At 45.3% G+C, this 15,949-nt stretch overlaps 1 protein-coding gene across 2 annotated transcripts; it reads right to left on the bottom strand.

The window, feature by feature from the left end:
- Positions 1-855: 855 nt before the first annotated feature.
- Positions 856-15,883, bottom strand: LOC8023698 (NAD kinase 2, mitochondrial). 2 transcript variants are annotated; one of them, XM_029984472.4, is made up of 10 exons: positions 15,462-15,860; positions 15,212-15,301; positions 13,066-13,154; positions 7,472-7,642; positions 6,550-6,633; positions 4,645-4,875; positions 3,486-3,637; positions 2,326-2,466; positions 1,682-1,721; positions 856-1,163 (listed from the first exon to the last, which is right to left on the bottom strand). In XM_029984472.4, exons 1-10 carry the CDS (start codon positions 15,747-15,749, stop codon positions 1,025-1,027), a joined length of 1,425 nt encoding a protein of 474 aa, XP_029840332.2. In that variant the 5' UTR covers positions 15,750-15,860; the 3' UTR covers positions 856-1,024. The 2 variants fall into 2 exon arrangements, with proteins under 2 accessions (XP_029840332.2, XP_029850313.2); XM_029994453.4 differs by lacking the exon at positions 15,212-15,301 and having other exon boundaries at positions 15,462-15,883.
- Between the last annotated feature and the right edge of the window lie 66 nt (positions 15,884-15,949).

Raw genomic sequence — 15,949 nt, 5'->3', positions numbered from 1 at the left:
AACGGAGGCGACGTAGGGAGTGACGTCAAGTGTGAATAGTCGGTATCGGTAGTATTTAGGAGATCAAGACTCTGGTTACCGCGGTGGGTTATAGCAGCGCGGTGGCACGGTCGTTTCGTCGAATCTGTCAACATGGACGGCAATGCCGCTCTCGCGAGCGAGTTCGAGCTTCCGTTTAGTGACCCAACACAAACGGAACGGGAGTATGTGTTTGGCGGCCTCCGCCATCACCCGAGGGAGACCGCCCAGCCGGTAACGAACAGCCCGCATGCCGAAGTGCCCAGAGTTGCTCGTTGGCCGTTTCACGTCCAGCGTAGCAAAGAAAAAAAAATTATGCTGCTTTTTTTACGGTTTAGTAATCCTTTCCGGTCCGATTTATAATTTCATGGTTATTTGAAGCGGAAATTAGAACAGTATTCCTAAAAACCGAAAACCAAGACGTGACCGAGGGCGCGTCTCTCGTTTCGACCAATCGCTGAGGCGTCTCTTGCGATGTCGCGCTTCTTGGCCTCTCATCGGTCACGTGAGCTCCGCCTCTGGCTTCTCCCGCAACTCTCGGGGCGTCGCCCCAGTCGATTCCGGTACAATTATTACCGCGAACGTTTAATTGATTTGCGCGGCACACAAGCGCCGGTTTCAGCTGAAATTTGGGCAATGTGGCCCGAGACGTGCCTGGGACCCAGTTCAATCGCCAAAAAGATGTCCGAAATTGCCTTCATTGTCTCTTTAAGAACCGAAAATGTCCAAGGGCTATTTGCATGCTGACACCACCACAGTTTAACTTGCAGGAGAAAGGGGAAATGGGGACGTAGGAGCTGCACTTCGCAAAAGAGTGCAGAAAGACACCGAAGAAAATAGTACAAAAATAGTTTTTATTTCCTCGATAAAGTTTTACCGGCTAACGGCAAGAGGTTGCACGTGCGCAGTGCCGCACGGCCCCCTGCCGCCGAGAAAAGAGCAACAGTTTATGTACACGTAAAACTGGGTTAGAGGCTCCAAACGCCTACCCGCCTCCGCGGGAGGGTCAGTCAACAAATTGCACCGTTCGCAGGGCGTCCTCCTCGAATATCTCGAAGACCGCCGTAGCACCGTCGTTGAAGACGAATGAAAGGCCCCCGTCGATCACCAGGCAGGCGTCGAACATCCGCGACTTTACCTCGATCCTAAAAAGAAATGCTTGGCTTAGTCGTTTTTTCAAATGCAACGGAGGTATAATGGCACATGGTGGGGTTTAAACAAGTGGCTCTTTCTATCGGAATTTAGCGGATATATTTCCTCGCCAAATAGAGCAAGTAAATTGAAGTCGCATGGCCGTACGTCGTGGGATATCTGGTCACGTGACTGCATCGTGCGACCTTGGATCGCACGACGTCGAGACTTGAAGCCGACGTCGATTTTCCCACTAAATTAGCAATTAGATTGCTGCCACATGACCTTATGTCACGTGACCACGACTCACGTGTCATCATTTTTCCCGCTGTACTTAGCGGGGATATTGAATGTCACCTGTCATGATATCATGTGACACGACTGAAAACCATCGTGCAGCAAGATCAACACGAGCAAGAAAGGCCCATGAAGGGTTCCCATAAAAAGCTATCGCTTTAAAATGGGTTTGCATTCGTGCCTTCGTTTAACGAAAGGGAAGCGCCAAAGGCAAATAAAAAAAATGCGTGCTCACCGTTTGGCAAAACCGCGGGGCTTGCTGCTAAAATCGGTTCCTGCAAAACACAAGACGCTCGCATTCAACGACACTCGGCAATGTTGTCCACAGAAAAATAATTAGGAAAATTTAGATCCCTTCCACTTCACGTGGGGATGGAGGAACAGCAGAGCTGTTATCTTCACGATATCTAGGACGACCTCAAGGACGACTTCTAGGATGACCTTGAGAACGACGCCTAGAGAAATTCAGCCTTTCCACTCTGGTGAAAACCAGAGTGGAAAGGTTGCCGCCGTCGCTCATAGGTGGCGGCAGCTGTCTGGAGTTTTGTGTCGACACGCCGCTCGTCCACGGACACGATACTAGGGAAGCTAGCCCTTAACAGCTCCGCCTTAAAAAAAAAAAAAAACACTGGATTCGGAACGATGGGAGGGTCTTCCGGTCATACTCCTATGTCCGGTAAGAGCTCTTTACCTTCAACAGCGTTTTGGCACGTCATACTAGAGTCACGAAACCATGAGTGGCAGGGAGCTCGAGCTAAACATAGATCGACCAAAAAAAGAAAGAAAGACTTTTTGGTGTTTACTGACCCACCGGCAAAAGTCCTGCGGGAGAGACGGGGGAATGAATGAACAACGAAGGTGCCAGCACCTGCTGCTCACCAAAGACAACAGGGTCCCTTATCGTGTACGCCATCAGACACTTTGACGGGTCAAAGATGAGAGAGTTGTTGAACTTGGTGGTTATCCGATCGATCAGCTGGGTGCCCCTCGCCGGAATGTCCACGCCGGTCTCCGAGCTCACTGAAAGGGAAGCGACACTATCCGTCGTAGAACCGCACCGGTTGAGTTTGGACCCATCCGAGCCGCGACGGGTTCGTGCAAGTCGTCGCGGCACTTTGCGGATATGCCGATGGCTAGTTCAGTATTGCCTATGGAAGGATTACTACCTTAAAAACAAACTGTCTAGAAGTACCCAATATGGCTTGATTTGCTTGGCTAACCAGGTAAAAAAACCTTTCCTAGGTTTAGTATTTTTTAAAGGGACACTGACACCCCCATTTTTCGCCAGGCAATTTATTATGGACTAAAAGGATGGCTTGCTGGGCTGGTTGGTTGAACGACATACTAAAAAACAGCGGAAAAAAGGTGGGACACAGTAGAAGGCACACACTACGCCATGCGTATGTCTTGTTTCCGTTTCTACTTCGTGTCCAGTCTTTTTTGCGCAGTTTTTTAATATGATTCATTATGGTATTGGAAGACTACCCAATCAATATTTTGCTACAGCGTCACATATATTTTAATAAAGTAAAAAACGCAACTGCTCGAAATCTATATTGCAGTGAAGGGGTGGGGAGGAGGAGGGAGGGAGGAGAGAATAAGAAATATGGAGGAGGATAGTTGGCAGAAGTCACGTGGCTGTACAAATTTATTTTTCTACAATCAAAGTACATATTTACGGCTTTTAGAAGTCATAAAAATGGGTACCATATTTCTTTTCTATTTTCAATATTGAGAATGGTGCCTTTGATGACCCACGACTGATCATATTTGGTGGTTCTGTCTAAACCATAAAAAAAGGCACGCGACCACGGAGAAGAGTGAGCATGACTCAAACCGGCCAGTTCTCGATCGGCGCTTTTCGGGAGGAAAGAAACCAAATTTCGAGCCGCAAATTGTGTTCTGGGTACTTTGGCCCGCTCCAGCATGCCATGTACAAATAAAAACCTTGACAAGCATAAATACCTTGTCAGTGTCCCCTTAAGGTATCCACGATGCTCTAAGCAGCCGCGAGTGAGCGACTCAAGACTGTTCCTCACCGATGTCGAGAATCCTCTGGACACACTGGGGGGTAACCTTGTTGATGTTGAAGGACCAGGATGTCGAGCCCGTGCCCGAACAGACGGTGAGGCCGGAGCTCTTCAACTTCACCCGCGGAGATCCATCGATCGAGAGCTCGTAGTAAGACACCCTGAAAGTGTATGAGAAAATACACGAAGATCAAGCAGAGGCACACCAAACCCCGGGCTACGACGAGAATGTGCAGAGCGCGTAGACCGACATGGCGCTCAAGCGCGTGGTTATCAGACAAGATTGAGAGAAAACAAAGCAGATAAACCTGCAAGGCCTTATTGTACAGTAGTGGCCAAACAAAACTACCACATGCTAAAAATATTGGTCTCGCTTACTGGTACCGCCGCGTTCGGCGGTGGTACCAGTAATTAACCTTCTCAATACTTGTATGTGCGCACGCTTGAAGGTGCTTTCACGCAGTAGCATTTGAGCATGTTAAGTAGATAAACTGTGCTTCATACATCATATGCCAAGCTTGCCGCACCTCATATTTCGCAACAGATGTCCTGGTAACTCGTAGTTCTTTCTCGACGCAAGTGTCCGTAACACCGTCAAACAGCACTGTACAAATAGGCTCTTATCTGATACCAGACAAGCGATCAAGCTTGTTCATGCACTCCCCGTTTCTACACCCATAACCGTACACCCACAAACTACTAAATCTCGTGAATCACGAGTGCATGATCGCTCCCCATCGCCTCTATGCAAGAAAAAAAAAAAAGGGGGGGGGGGGGGGGGGAATTTTATAAACAAGCTGGCGACGAGAAAACAACAATGATTGTTCTGGCTTGTGTGCCACAAAGTCCCCTAGCATATTGACACACTCGTCTCGGAAGGCAATTCTGATGCTTCACTCTTAAATTGTAGAACAGAGATTGAATGCCTGCTGAAAGAGAAAGGATAGAAAGGCCACCAAAAGAGAAAGAAATCCAGCTGAAATCTTAAAACGCAAAAGAAAATTTAAAAGGACCGTTAAAACAAATCGAAAGGCCATAAAAAGGGATCGAAATTTCCGCCGAAACAGAAGGGGAAGGAATCGAAAGACCGCCGAAAGACAAAGGATACAAAAGGTCGCCAAAACGAAAAGCAATAGAACGAGAGTTCGCCGAAAGAGAAGCGGCCCACCTGGACGAGAGCGACTCTCCGACGAAGACTTCGTTGAGGGAGCGCACGGGCAGTAGGTGGGAGGCGTGCCCCGGTGGGCAGGCCTCGTCCTGAGGCTTCCGGTGCTGCTCCTGCCAGCAGTCCAGGAAGCGGTACTCGGGGTACTGCAACTGCTGATCGTGAAGCTCCACCGGTGCGTCAAACGCGTGCTCCCCCTTCAGCGTCACCCGCAGCCGCTGCCGCCACATCCACCTGCGCAGCGACCGGGTTTCACGCTTCGGAATCTACTCAAAGCAGTCTTGAAAAGGGCGGAGCAGTCTCTCTATGGTCAGTGAAAGGTTAAGGGTAAAGCGGAAGCTTCTCTCACCTCTTTTCCCTTCGGCAGAGCAAACACCGAAGAGGAGGCGACCTCTTCAGCATTTGCTTTGCTAAAGTTGAGAGTACTCTGATGATCTGCAGCAGAGTGAATTTTGGAATTTACCCAACGCCATCTTGGAGAGAGCAGGATGGTCTTGCTATTCCGACGATCAACAACGTAGTCACTCTACCTTCCTCCTAGATGGTTGATACCACATGCCAAAAGATGTCCGAGTAATCGACAAACCATTTTGTGCCACGCATGACGCTCGTAGCTAACACAGAACCAATACACCAATACCTTGCATGACATTAGTCTAAATGTTTTTTCAACTTCTGTCCGACAGCAGTGTGTCGGCAGCTTACTAGAAAAAGTAGAACTGGATTTTGCATAGCATGTGGGCTTGACATGGCCTTGCCTGAATTATAACAACTCCCGTCTGTAACGGGAGCGTGCTCCACCAGTGAACCAAGCTCGTGCCCGGGCAGATCGGACAGGCGCCATAATAAAAGGCTAGCCCTAGTTGACCTCCCGCTGTGCGAACCTTCTCGCGCTGATACACCGTCTGACAGAAAGCTGTAGTTATAACAGTGGTATTAGACAAAGAGCAAATCTAGTTTTTGTGAAGCGTACGGGCTTGATGTGGCATTGCCTAAACTATCCCACCTTGGTGACATAAGCTAGCCACATATATAAGGGTTTCAGACAAGCTGATCTAAGCTGCCATTAGAACGTAACTGATTACAGAAAATCATTGTCGGGAAATTAGATGCTAAAATAACAAAGGGCACCTTGGATGCCCCAGCAGAGCACTAAGGATTTGGCCACCTACCGTAAAATACCGTAAAATTTAGAGATGATCGCAAAAAAATGGAGAATGGGCGCTTGTCCAGTCATCAATTTTACATATAAATGTACTGTACATATTATCTCAGATCTTAGAAATTTGGATATGGGCGCTTAAGAAGAATGGGCGGATGCACGGTATTCTACGGTAGGTACCTTTGACGTGCAACCAAAAACTGTCTTCTCTGCAATAAGCCTTCGTCAAATTGCTAACACTCCGGACAGGATTTGAACAAACTAACGAGGGAATGATTTGAGTATTTGCCGATTTCTTCAGTTTCTGTTTAGGTTTGTTTCAGGTTTCCTTTAGTACCACTTTCATATCATTTTTGCCCTTTTAATTCAAAGTCCTAAATACAATTTCAAAATTTTTTTAACCGATATGACATACTGTAGACAACTTAATTTTCGCAAAGACCCAATGTTCGCGAATTTTGTAAATCGCCTACAATTTGTGAAAAATGGGTCCTGTAAACAATTCCTGTAAAATGTAAACACATTGGAATATATATTGAGGTTCCACCAAGTCGCAAAAATTAGAACCCGCAAATTATTCCAAAACTTCAGTTTTGACCTAAATCGCGAAATATTGAGCTCGCAAAAAATAAGTAGTTTATAGCAAGTGAATTTCAAGTTTCGAGGTTACATTAACTTTTGTTTTTGTGCCCGTGGCTTCAGAGAAGTGTATAAATCGCGAGTAAAATGGTGTCCAGCGATCTTACTGGAATTTCCCAGTGAGTAGCCTTTGCAGAGCCACCGGAAAGTTCTCCGTGTAGTGCCCGGGTAGGCACAAGTATCCAATAGACCTGCAACGAAATGTGTAAATAGAAATTAAAAGAGTAAACATGGCATGATTGAACCTAAGACAGGGAAGGAAAAGGAAGAAATATAAAAAGAGGATAACACACACAGTCTCCTACACGAGACGGAGCGCAATGTCCCTCTTGTTATGCATCGTTCTCTTCCTCCCTATCTCAGTACTGTTCACCCAGCACACTGACGGCTTACAGGACCACTGACATCGCATTTTGACCAGTCCATTAAGCTTCTTATTTTTAATGTGTCCATTTTATGTGGACTGGAATAAGGAGAAATTAAATATTATACTTGGGAACGCATTTCCTGCACGCGAAAAGCGTGCAACTACGGAAAGAAGATATTAGATCGCCAAACTTTGAGAGCTGCTTAGTCATTCACAACAACGACCACAACCTCCACTTATATAGGGAGCAAGTCGACCAAAACCCATGTTTCTGCACACGAGCGAGGAGGACCAAAAAAGTGAGAAGGGTTGATCACGTGTGCAAACGAACAGTATCCCAAGAGACGACATTAATGGGCAAACATCTTGGTCACGAGTTCTTTGTTTACTGGCCACAAAAACAATGTACCCTTCAATATATCCGTTTCCCTTTCCTTGAAGGCTCACCTACAAAAATAAACGGACAGCCACAGAAAGGGCAAGGCAGCCACTGCTACAACTAGCAGACGACGCCACCGCAGATCAGCAAGGGCAATCTTCCAATCAAGCTTGGCTTTAACAACAATCAACGAGGAACATTTTTCATCTGTCTAGAAGTGTGATTGAGGAAAACGCACATGTGCAAGTCGGCAAGTCGGAACATGTCAAAAGTGCAGAGTCACCTGGAAGGATCGCTGTTGATGCCGATGACCGGCTTGTCTCGCGAGTGTATCTTGCTGGCGGCCATGAGGAAGGTGCCGTCCCCACCCGTCGTGATGATGACGTCGGCCCAGTCTATGTTGCTGTCCGTGTAGTCGAAGCGGTCCACCAGACGCGTCTCGATGCCATTCTCCCTGGTACGCAACAAAACGAATCAAACATGGATGGATGGATGGATGAATACGGCTGAGCCCTTTGGATCGGGCGGTAGCTTACGCCACCTAGCCATTTTGTTTTACCATTTAAGCTTAGAATATTTAAATGTGAAATCTATATTCACTCCGCAGTGCAACGAAAGTGAGGCTATGAAACCCCCTTGCCATCAGTGGATAAGAAATGACCTAGTTTTCTCTCGATTTCTGCCACCATTCACTTAATCTTTGCTTGGTAATCTCTACAGTCTTGAAATCCACTCTCCCTTCGCTGTCTCTAAAACCCAATGACTTTATTAAATCTATGTTGTCTTTGGTAGGCATAGGGTGAAGCCCTTTACAGTAGAGTATCAAGTGCTCAGCCGTCTCGTCCTCCTCTCCACAAGCAGTGCACACTGTATCAATTTCCTGGTACTTCACTCTGTATGTTCTGGTTCGCAGAACACTCGTTCTTGCCTCAAACAGCAATGAGCTTCCCCTAGAATTGTCATAAATGCTTTCTTTGGCAATAACTCTTTTGTTTAATCTATAGCTTTCCAGAGCCGTCTTTGTCTGCATTCCCTCTAGCCACCGATCTCTTTCTGTGGCCTTAACTTTCTTCTTAACTGAGACTTGCTCTTCCGTATCTTCGCTATAGCCCAAAAACTTTCCTCTTAATTTCCTAGTGCGCTGTCTCCACTTTGTGTCTACACTCCTCATGTATAAATAGCTGAAAACCTTTCGTGCCCATTGCTCCCCGTCCATTTGCCTCAACCTATCCTCAAATTCTACCTTGCTCACCGCTTCCCTGCTCTCAAATGATGCCCATCCCATGTCTCCTTGTACTCCCTGGTTTGGCGTTTTGCAATGTGCCCCCAAAGCCAGTCTACCTACTCCGCGCTGTTTTATTTCTAGTCTCACATGCACTTCGGATTTCATGCATAGCACTGCGTTTCCAAAAGTCAAGCCAGGCACCATGACCACTTTCCAAATCTCTCTCACCACCTCATACCTGTTGTAATTCCAAAGTGCTCTATTTTTCATTACAGCTGCATTTCTGTTGCCCTTACCTATTATATACTTTTCATGGTCTCTGAGATATTCTGCACCATCACATATCCATACTCCTAGATACTTGTATTTACTAGCTCTCTCAACTGTAATATTCTGTATCTTCAGCCTCTCAACTTCATCCTCGTTAAAAATCATGACTGCCGATTTTTCGCTACTGAATTCTAAACCTAATTCCTCTCCTTCCCTACCACAGATGCTCATTAATTCCTGCAACTCTGTCCTGTTGTTAGCCATTAGTACAATATCATCCGCATACATCAATCCCGGTAAGGATCGCTGAATTTTTTGGCCTAGCTTACTGTAAGAAAGGTTGAACCCAAGCCCACTCTTCTCTAGTCTATCCTCCAATCCTCTCAGATACAACATAAACAACAAAGGCGATAACGGGCACCCCTGCCTAAGGCCTCGTCTTATCTCTATTTTCCCTGAAGGGATCTGCTGGCACCAACATGAAGGGATCTGCTGGCGCCATCTATTGGGTAAGCCGTGGGACACTTGCTGTTTCCATACAATTTCTATTTTTGTTGCGCACCATTCTTTCACTCTTGGCTTTAAAAGCTTTTGACAGGGATATAGACTGGCATTTCTAGTGGATAGTATGCACATTTGACCTCGCAAGTATTATGAAACCTTAGCTCTAGTAAAATGCAGCTCCACGCAAGTTTGTGAAAGGGACTTTACAGTCAAATTTCTTAGATCTATTGGTTGATAAGCCCGACAGAAGAGCGTCGTTCAAAAATGGCTTCCAGTCGTCTGCACGTGACCAGGTACGGGCGGTGGAGAACCCACTCAAAATGAATTGGCCAAATTTCCCGCATGAATCGACGGATTCACAAATGTAGTGAAGTGACAGCCAGTAACGTGGACATTTAGGATTTGCTTGGGTTAGCTAAGAATATAAATTACCGTATTTCATAGTTCTTTTTTATTTATTTATTTATTTAAAATGGGCATGCATTTACCCCATAACTGGGGACTTCCAGGATCAAAAAATATTGGCAAAAAAAGGGGACTTTTTGTCCCTATTTTGCCAAAATATTTTGGTACCAGACGTATCTCATCAGACTTCTTTTGTGCTACCATCTATGCATTGGTCCCTAAAGCAAAATTATTTCAGATGTTTGGGGACAGATGGTGCTTCCCCCAGTGCAATAAAAGAGTGAGCAGTTAAAGATACGCTCCCCAGGACCAACTGAAGAGCAACGCATGTTGAGTCACATTTTTTCATAAACTTAAATTCTTTCTACACATTTTCACAAAAAACAGTCCCCTCCTTGCTGTTGGTGAAGACACTACAAAACTTTAACTTACTCCTTAAAAGATGACAAATGCATAAATTCAAAAGAAATTGATCCGACTGGAAACCAGGTTTTAGCATTGTGTGGCCTCAAAAAACAAGACAAACTTCTATATTCTTGGCTATTTTTTAGAATAAAGATGCACCTTCAAAACTGTCAAGTCGTCACTGGCCTGCCGACTTTGATTTTAAATTATTGTGGTTTCACCTATCAAACACCAAGCCCATGCTTGGTGTTCGATAGGCCTATTCCTAAAACTGAAAAGGACAATATTATTCTTACCTTATGTGATGCAGTCAAGTTTTCAAGGTATTTTGGGGGAGGAGAGTTTCGTTCAACTTTTTACACTTGCATTTTTACCTAGGTCCTGGCCACAGACATTAAGGGGGAATGGTTAATGTTACTAAGACTGGCCCAGCACAAACAGCAAATACAGGTATTCAACATCGGGTTGCCAACATTTGTACACCACACAAGTATCATTCTGAAGTTAGGCTTACCAAACCCAGCAAGCATAATCAAATGACACGCCACCCGGTGCCTAAAGTATTTAAATATTCAAAGTGAACCACTGCTTCTGCTCATTAGCACCAGCTGGCATTACTACTTATCTAAAGCCAAAGTCAAGCAATTGTATGCATCTTTTTGGCACACCACCTCTTTGTGCATTTATGCACTACCTGTAACAGAATTTATCCTATAGGCGCAGTTCTCTTCCCGTAAAAAACGAGAGCAAAAAAGGTCAAGGTTGGGCGCGTTCGCAGACGACAGAGTTGGCAACGCCGCTTGCATGTGGCGCCATCTTCCGATGGGTGCAGCGAGCAGACGACACACTCTGTTGTCTGCTTGATGTGCCTTTTGGTAGATGGCACCACAAGTAAATAAAGTTGCCAACTCGGTCATCTGCGAACGCGTCCAACCTTGAGTTAAACAAATTTTTTGCTTGTCTTTTACAGGAAGAGAACTGCACCTTGGAGTTTCATAAGGTAAAACTGACATGCTCAGTGCAGATTCGGTGAAAAGTTTGAGCTTTCTATGTCAAGGCAGCTATCTTGCTGAGCTCGTTTTATAGCAGAAGTCCGCTTGGGACGCCCTATATTCAAATAAATAGAGATTGGCGGGCAGAACGGGAGTTTAAACAAAGCTTCCCAGATAGCAAAGTCATAGTGCTGAAATTTCTGCACCACTTAGAGGAGGCCAACACGGGACACAGATTGGTCATGAGTGCTGTGTCTGCATTCTGCTGGAACTCTTGTCCTCGCCGATTGAACAAGTCTAAATGGAATGCTGAAAATTCAGCACCACTGCTTTGTTAACTAGGCAGTGTTGGCTTACGTTGGGCTATGCCCTTACCCAGTGTTGGGTAAAGTACATCTAAGAAGTACTTTAAAAAAAGTATGAACTAAATTAAGGGTTATGTACTTCAAGTAAAGTAGTAAGTACACCAGGCACAATGTACTTGAAATAAAGTACTATAAATACAATGTACTTTCAAAGTACAAGTAGTTTTTAGCACAGTCTTTCATTAAGCCCTTACAGTCCCTATACAGTTTTTTTTTTTTTTTTAAATTTGGTATGCATTGTTTTAGGGATTATCAGGGGTGTATCTCGGAAATGGCAACGAATACTGGATGATGTAAAGTGGCCACAAGAGTAGCTGTTCTACTCTCGCTGACAAACTATTTAACACAATCTACTTATAACTAGGGTTTTGTGTTTTCTGAGTTTATATCCCATGAAATACAGAAAGCAATTTTCCGAGTTTATTTTTAGCAAAAAAAAATGTGGGGCTTATATGAGCTTGTCTTTGGTAGATTCCCAATCCTCTGAAATTCTTCATTTATTTTACAGAGTTTCCAATTCTTAAAAATAAAAAAATAAAGTATGGCTACTTTGACCTATTGTCCTAAGGGCCCTCACGAGCTAAAAGGCAAACCCCATTTGTGAGCAGTTTGAGATTTCAAGGGAAACTGAAGTGGCATCTCCTCAGGACCACTGACCCTGCACTTTTATTAAATTTATTTGTACACCCCTTTCTTGATTTTTTTATTTTGTCAACGCAACCTCGAAATTCAGTTATGGGGATAAATCCGAATAGGCGTAAAATTTACCAACAAATCTGTTTCAGACTCTTTCGGATTTATTCAAAACCACAGAACCCTATTTAGACGGCGGGCAAGCGTTCCAAAATGACAAATCCCAAAATGGCGGCACATCGAAACTCAGAGAGGAGCGCGGCAATCGTAGGGTACATAAAGAACTCGCAGGAAATGCACGACGAAGAGGTAGCTAAGCGCGCACAGTCTTTGGTAGAAGTCGGGGGGGGAAACAAATGCACTTGGGCACGTTTGGGTGTAAACAAACTTGCAAGCCAAAGCATCCCTTTCGGATACAAATTTAACCAGGCCAAATTTGAGGAATGTACTCTAAAGTCGGGAGCTGCACTTTCCTCAAAAAATACCAGAAATAGTACACTAAGTAAAGTACAGGTACATAATCAGAGAATGTACAGTGCTAATCACACTTGTCTATAACGCACGAGCGTGCGGCTTTCTCCGGGGAGCGCTAGACTGGTGGCATTCGCGGAAACTAAGCTAGTCACGTGGTGCAACATGGAACAGCCCGCTCGAGGGGTGTCGTCCTGCCCACTCTATCAGCTGGCGGCAAACGCGGAAGGCTGCTCGCACGCTTTTTACAAACATCATTCATTGCCCAAACAATAAACACACTGAAGCGTGAAGGCGTATCAACGATTTCGTCATCAAAAAACAAAAAAAACAAAAAATATCATAAAGCACTTTACTTTTATCGCTTATCAAGCTGATAGGGTGGGCAGGACACCCCTCGAGCGGGCCGTTCCATGTTGCGCCACGTGACTAGCTTAGTTCCGCGAATGCCACCAGTCTAGCGCTCCCCGGAGAAAGCCGCTCGCTCGCGCGTTATAGACAAGTGTGATTAGCACTGTACTTCAGGCTATAGCAACGCTATTGCAGCAAGGTATTCAACGAATGCGGAAGGGCAAAGATGAAGAGACGGAGATAACCTGGGACTGACCTGAGGGTATTCACGACAAGCTCACGGTTCTTGGTGTGGATTTTGTGGTGGTGAACAAGGCTGTTGTAATCCGAGCCCCTCGCTTCCAGCTGCAGCAAACAAAAAGGGGGAAGGGAGACGGGAAAAGGAAATAAAAGGACAAAAAAGCTTTCATTTTTCTGCCGACATTTCACATAATGCCGGAAAACGACAGCTGACACAGATACAAAACATTGATCTACCTACCAAACCTGCGCAAATAATTTAAGGAAAAAAAAAAAAGGAAGGTAGAATTTATTGCACGAATGTTCATACAGCGTAAAGACGATCTACATCCAGGGGCCCTGATCTCGTCTGCTAAGATTGGTCAGCGGCACGGCGCTGACCAACTGGAGCAGAAGGCAATGTCCCAGTCTCTTGGTTTCACTTGGTGCCATGTAGCTTAGGGAGCCAGATAATGTCTTCCGTCTATGCCATAGAGGGCAACTTTGCCAGTGCAGCATGATTGCTGACTGTAAGTCAGTAGAGTAGATCATGCATCAACGATTACACGAATGCATGCCTGTGTAATGCCCGTCCATATGAGAACTAGCCGTTGCGGGGCTTGAACTTAAAGGGTGCGATTCTTCGATGTGCACTTTCTCTTGTCGTCTCAAGAAGTTATCCCAAAAAACTTGGTCCCCCATGCCCTTTGTGCAAGTCAAAAGACAGCCCTTCCACAAATTTCAACACACGATACAAAGGCAGCGTACAGTAAGGTTAGACGAAAACTGAGCAAAATCTGTCTCGTCTTTGCAAGACATGAAAATTCAAATTTAAAAATAAGGATAACTGGAAATTTTAAGTCGACTTGACATCTAAGCTAGGCAGCAACATGCAAAGTTCATATACTACAAAATTTAACAAGGAAAGCTTACCACACTGTACTCTTGTCAGAGAACCTTCATAGAGCTATCACCCTTAATAAAGCACTTTCCTCTTTGTAGTCATAGATAGAAGTTAAAAATCAACACTGCTTTTGCAGCAACAAGTGATAGTCTACAAGCAATGCATGCTCGTAAACTCTGCTACAGTAAATCATTAGGCAGATGATGAAAAACAGGGGACACAAAAAAGACAAGTACAACAGAAAAAATCTACCAAATGACCCAGTTCTCAAAACTGTTCGGAGGAGGTATTGACCCCTGTCAGTTATCAGACTTACTGGTGTTGCAACATGAGATAAGTTTGATAACATAAAATGAATACTATGAATTGCCAGAAATACATGGAACCTGATCTACATAAGCCAGACATAACAACTTGTACAAGTTTCTGCAAGGCTACCACCATATGCGAGATGTTCAATATTCGCATGCAAGCACCCTCTTGTGTAATCGCTCCCTTACTAAAAACCAGAAGATTAACAGACAGAAAATGAAACCTGGTAAGCTGCTTTGTTATACCCCATTCACCACTAAAAAGCTGACAGGATAGTGGAAGCTACACATTTTTTGGACCATTGAATTGTACCCCAGTCTTGCACCAGTCATCACTCTTTCCACACACACTCATGCACAAAGAGTGGGTCAGAGATAATTGGTAGGTCCAGCAAGCATGTAGCTTGCTCCGCCCCATCAGCTTAACAGTAAGTAGAGTCTAGCAGCAGCACAGAATGCTATCACGACAGCTGATGTCTGTGGATTCACACTTATCAACAGAGCTAGTCTTTGTATTGGAACAGGTCAGTGCTAGCGAAATTTTTTTTCTTTGTAGTCCCAGGTTAGACGCGAGTATCTTGCCATAGCTGACCGTAGGAATGTGAGGAACCCTGAATGAGGAGCATGCTATCGAGGGAGGGTCACTCCAAACATGCTGCTGCAAAGATTAGCTTCGCACCAAACAGGTCCCGACCTTTTGACACATCGAAGCATCCTTACCAAAATCGGGAGCCCTTAAAAAAAAAAAATAAAGCCAAGATAAGGAAAAAGCGACACGTGCTACAAAGATCAAACTGGTTTTCCCCAGCCATCTGAGGAAAACGAACTGGGTCGGCATCGTTCCAACTCGCATACGCGTCACAGCTGCTGCTATAGAACCTCTAGACTGTGTACGGACACGAGCGCAGTGCGGCGACGCTAGGAACATGCAACCAAAAAAACAACACCAAAACAAACAGCAAAATCACCTTATCTCTCCTCAAACGTATGCGAGCCCCCGACGAATGTAGGACTTCATAAACGGCCTCCTGACAACCACTAACAGAAGACGCACTCTTCTGTAACGGAATTAACGCAGCGTACTGTTAGAAGAAAAAAAATAAGAATTTTGGAGGGGGAGAGATAACGTTAGTAATTTCCAGGTGGGGTGGTTGGTGGTGGCGGCGGTGAGTCGGGTAGCGGAATGGAAAAGCGCACCACGATTCACGCTGCACTTACATCCTTGACGAGCTGCTCTTCTGTTAAGTGAGCGTGGCGGCGTTTCTCAAACTCGTACCGCGAGAACTTGGTGAGAACTAGGGCCTTTTGCGGCCTAAAGGCCGGTTCGTCCGCTGCATTGGCGCCCGTGACTGCCGTGGCGTACATGGCGGAGCAACCCGACGACGACGACCAAACCGGAAAATGGACTAACAACTTCGACGCGTTCGCTCTCCGCTCGGAACTCGCATGGCCGCTGCACGGGTAACTTCTCCTAAGGGCAGGAAAGACCTTCCAGAGCGCCTTCATCGCATGGATTGGGATCACATCTTCTCGCCTGGGTCACACCACCAAAGCGTGCCCGTCACCGATAACGCTCACCACCGGCAGTAATGAAATCAAAGAAATTATCAAAAAAACAAAACGACCTAGCGGCCACTTCCGCCGCAGTTTCGTGTAAACCGTAATAAATCGTATGTTTGTTTTAACTAAAACTTATGTAAAACTTA

The sequence above is a fragment of the Ixodes scapularis genome, unplaced genomic scaffold, assembly GCF_016920785.2.
Source record: "Ixodes scapularis isolate PalLabHiFi unplaced genomic scaffold, ASM1692078v2 PGA_scaffold12__126_contigs__length_90152505, whole genome shotgun sequence".
Classification (NCBI taxonomy): Eukaryota; Metazoa; Arthropoda; class Arachnida; order Ixodida; family Ixodidae; genus Ixodes; species Ixodes scapularis.
Note: the sequence above shows the minus strand (reverse complement) of the source record. Positions and strands in the feature narration are given on the sequence as shown.

Bases quoted from the DNA above. Each gene is read 5' to 3' on its own strand.
- LOC8023698 (XM_029984472.4), bottom strand. From the start codon at position 15,749: ATGAAGGCGCTCTGGAAGGTCTTTCCTGCCCTTAGGAGAAGTTACCCG. The intron at 15,302-15,461 runs GTAAGTGCAGCG...ATTCCGTTACAG, and splicing joins AAGAGCAGCTCGTCAAGGAT to AAGAGTGCGTCTTCTGTTAG. The intron at 4,876-6,549 runs GTAAGATCGCTG...GTCGCTGCGCAG, and splicing joins CTACTCACTGGGAAATTCCA to GTGGATGTGGCGGCAGCGGC.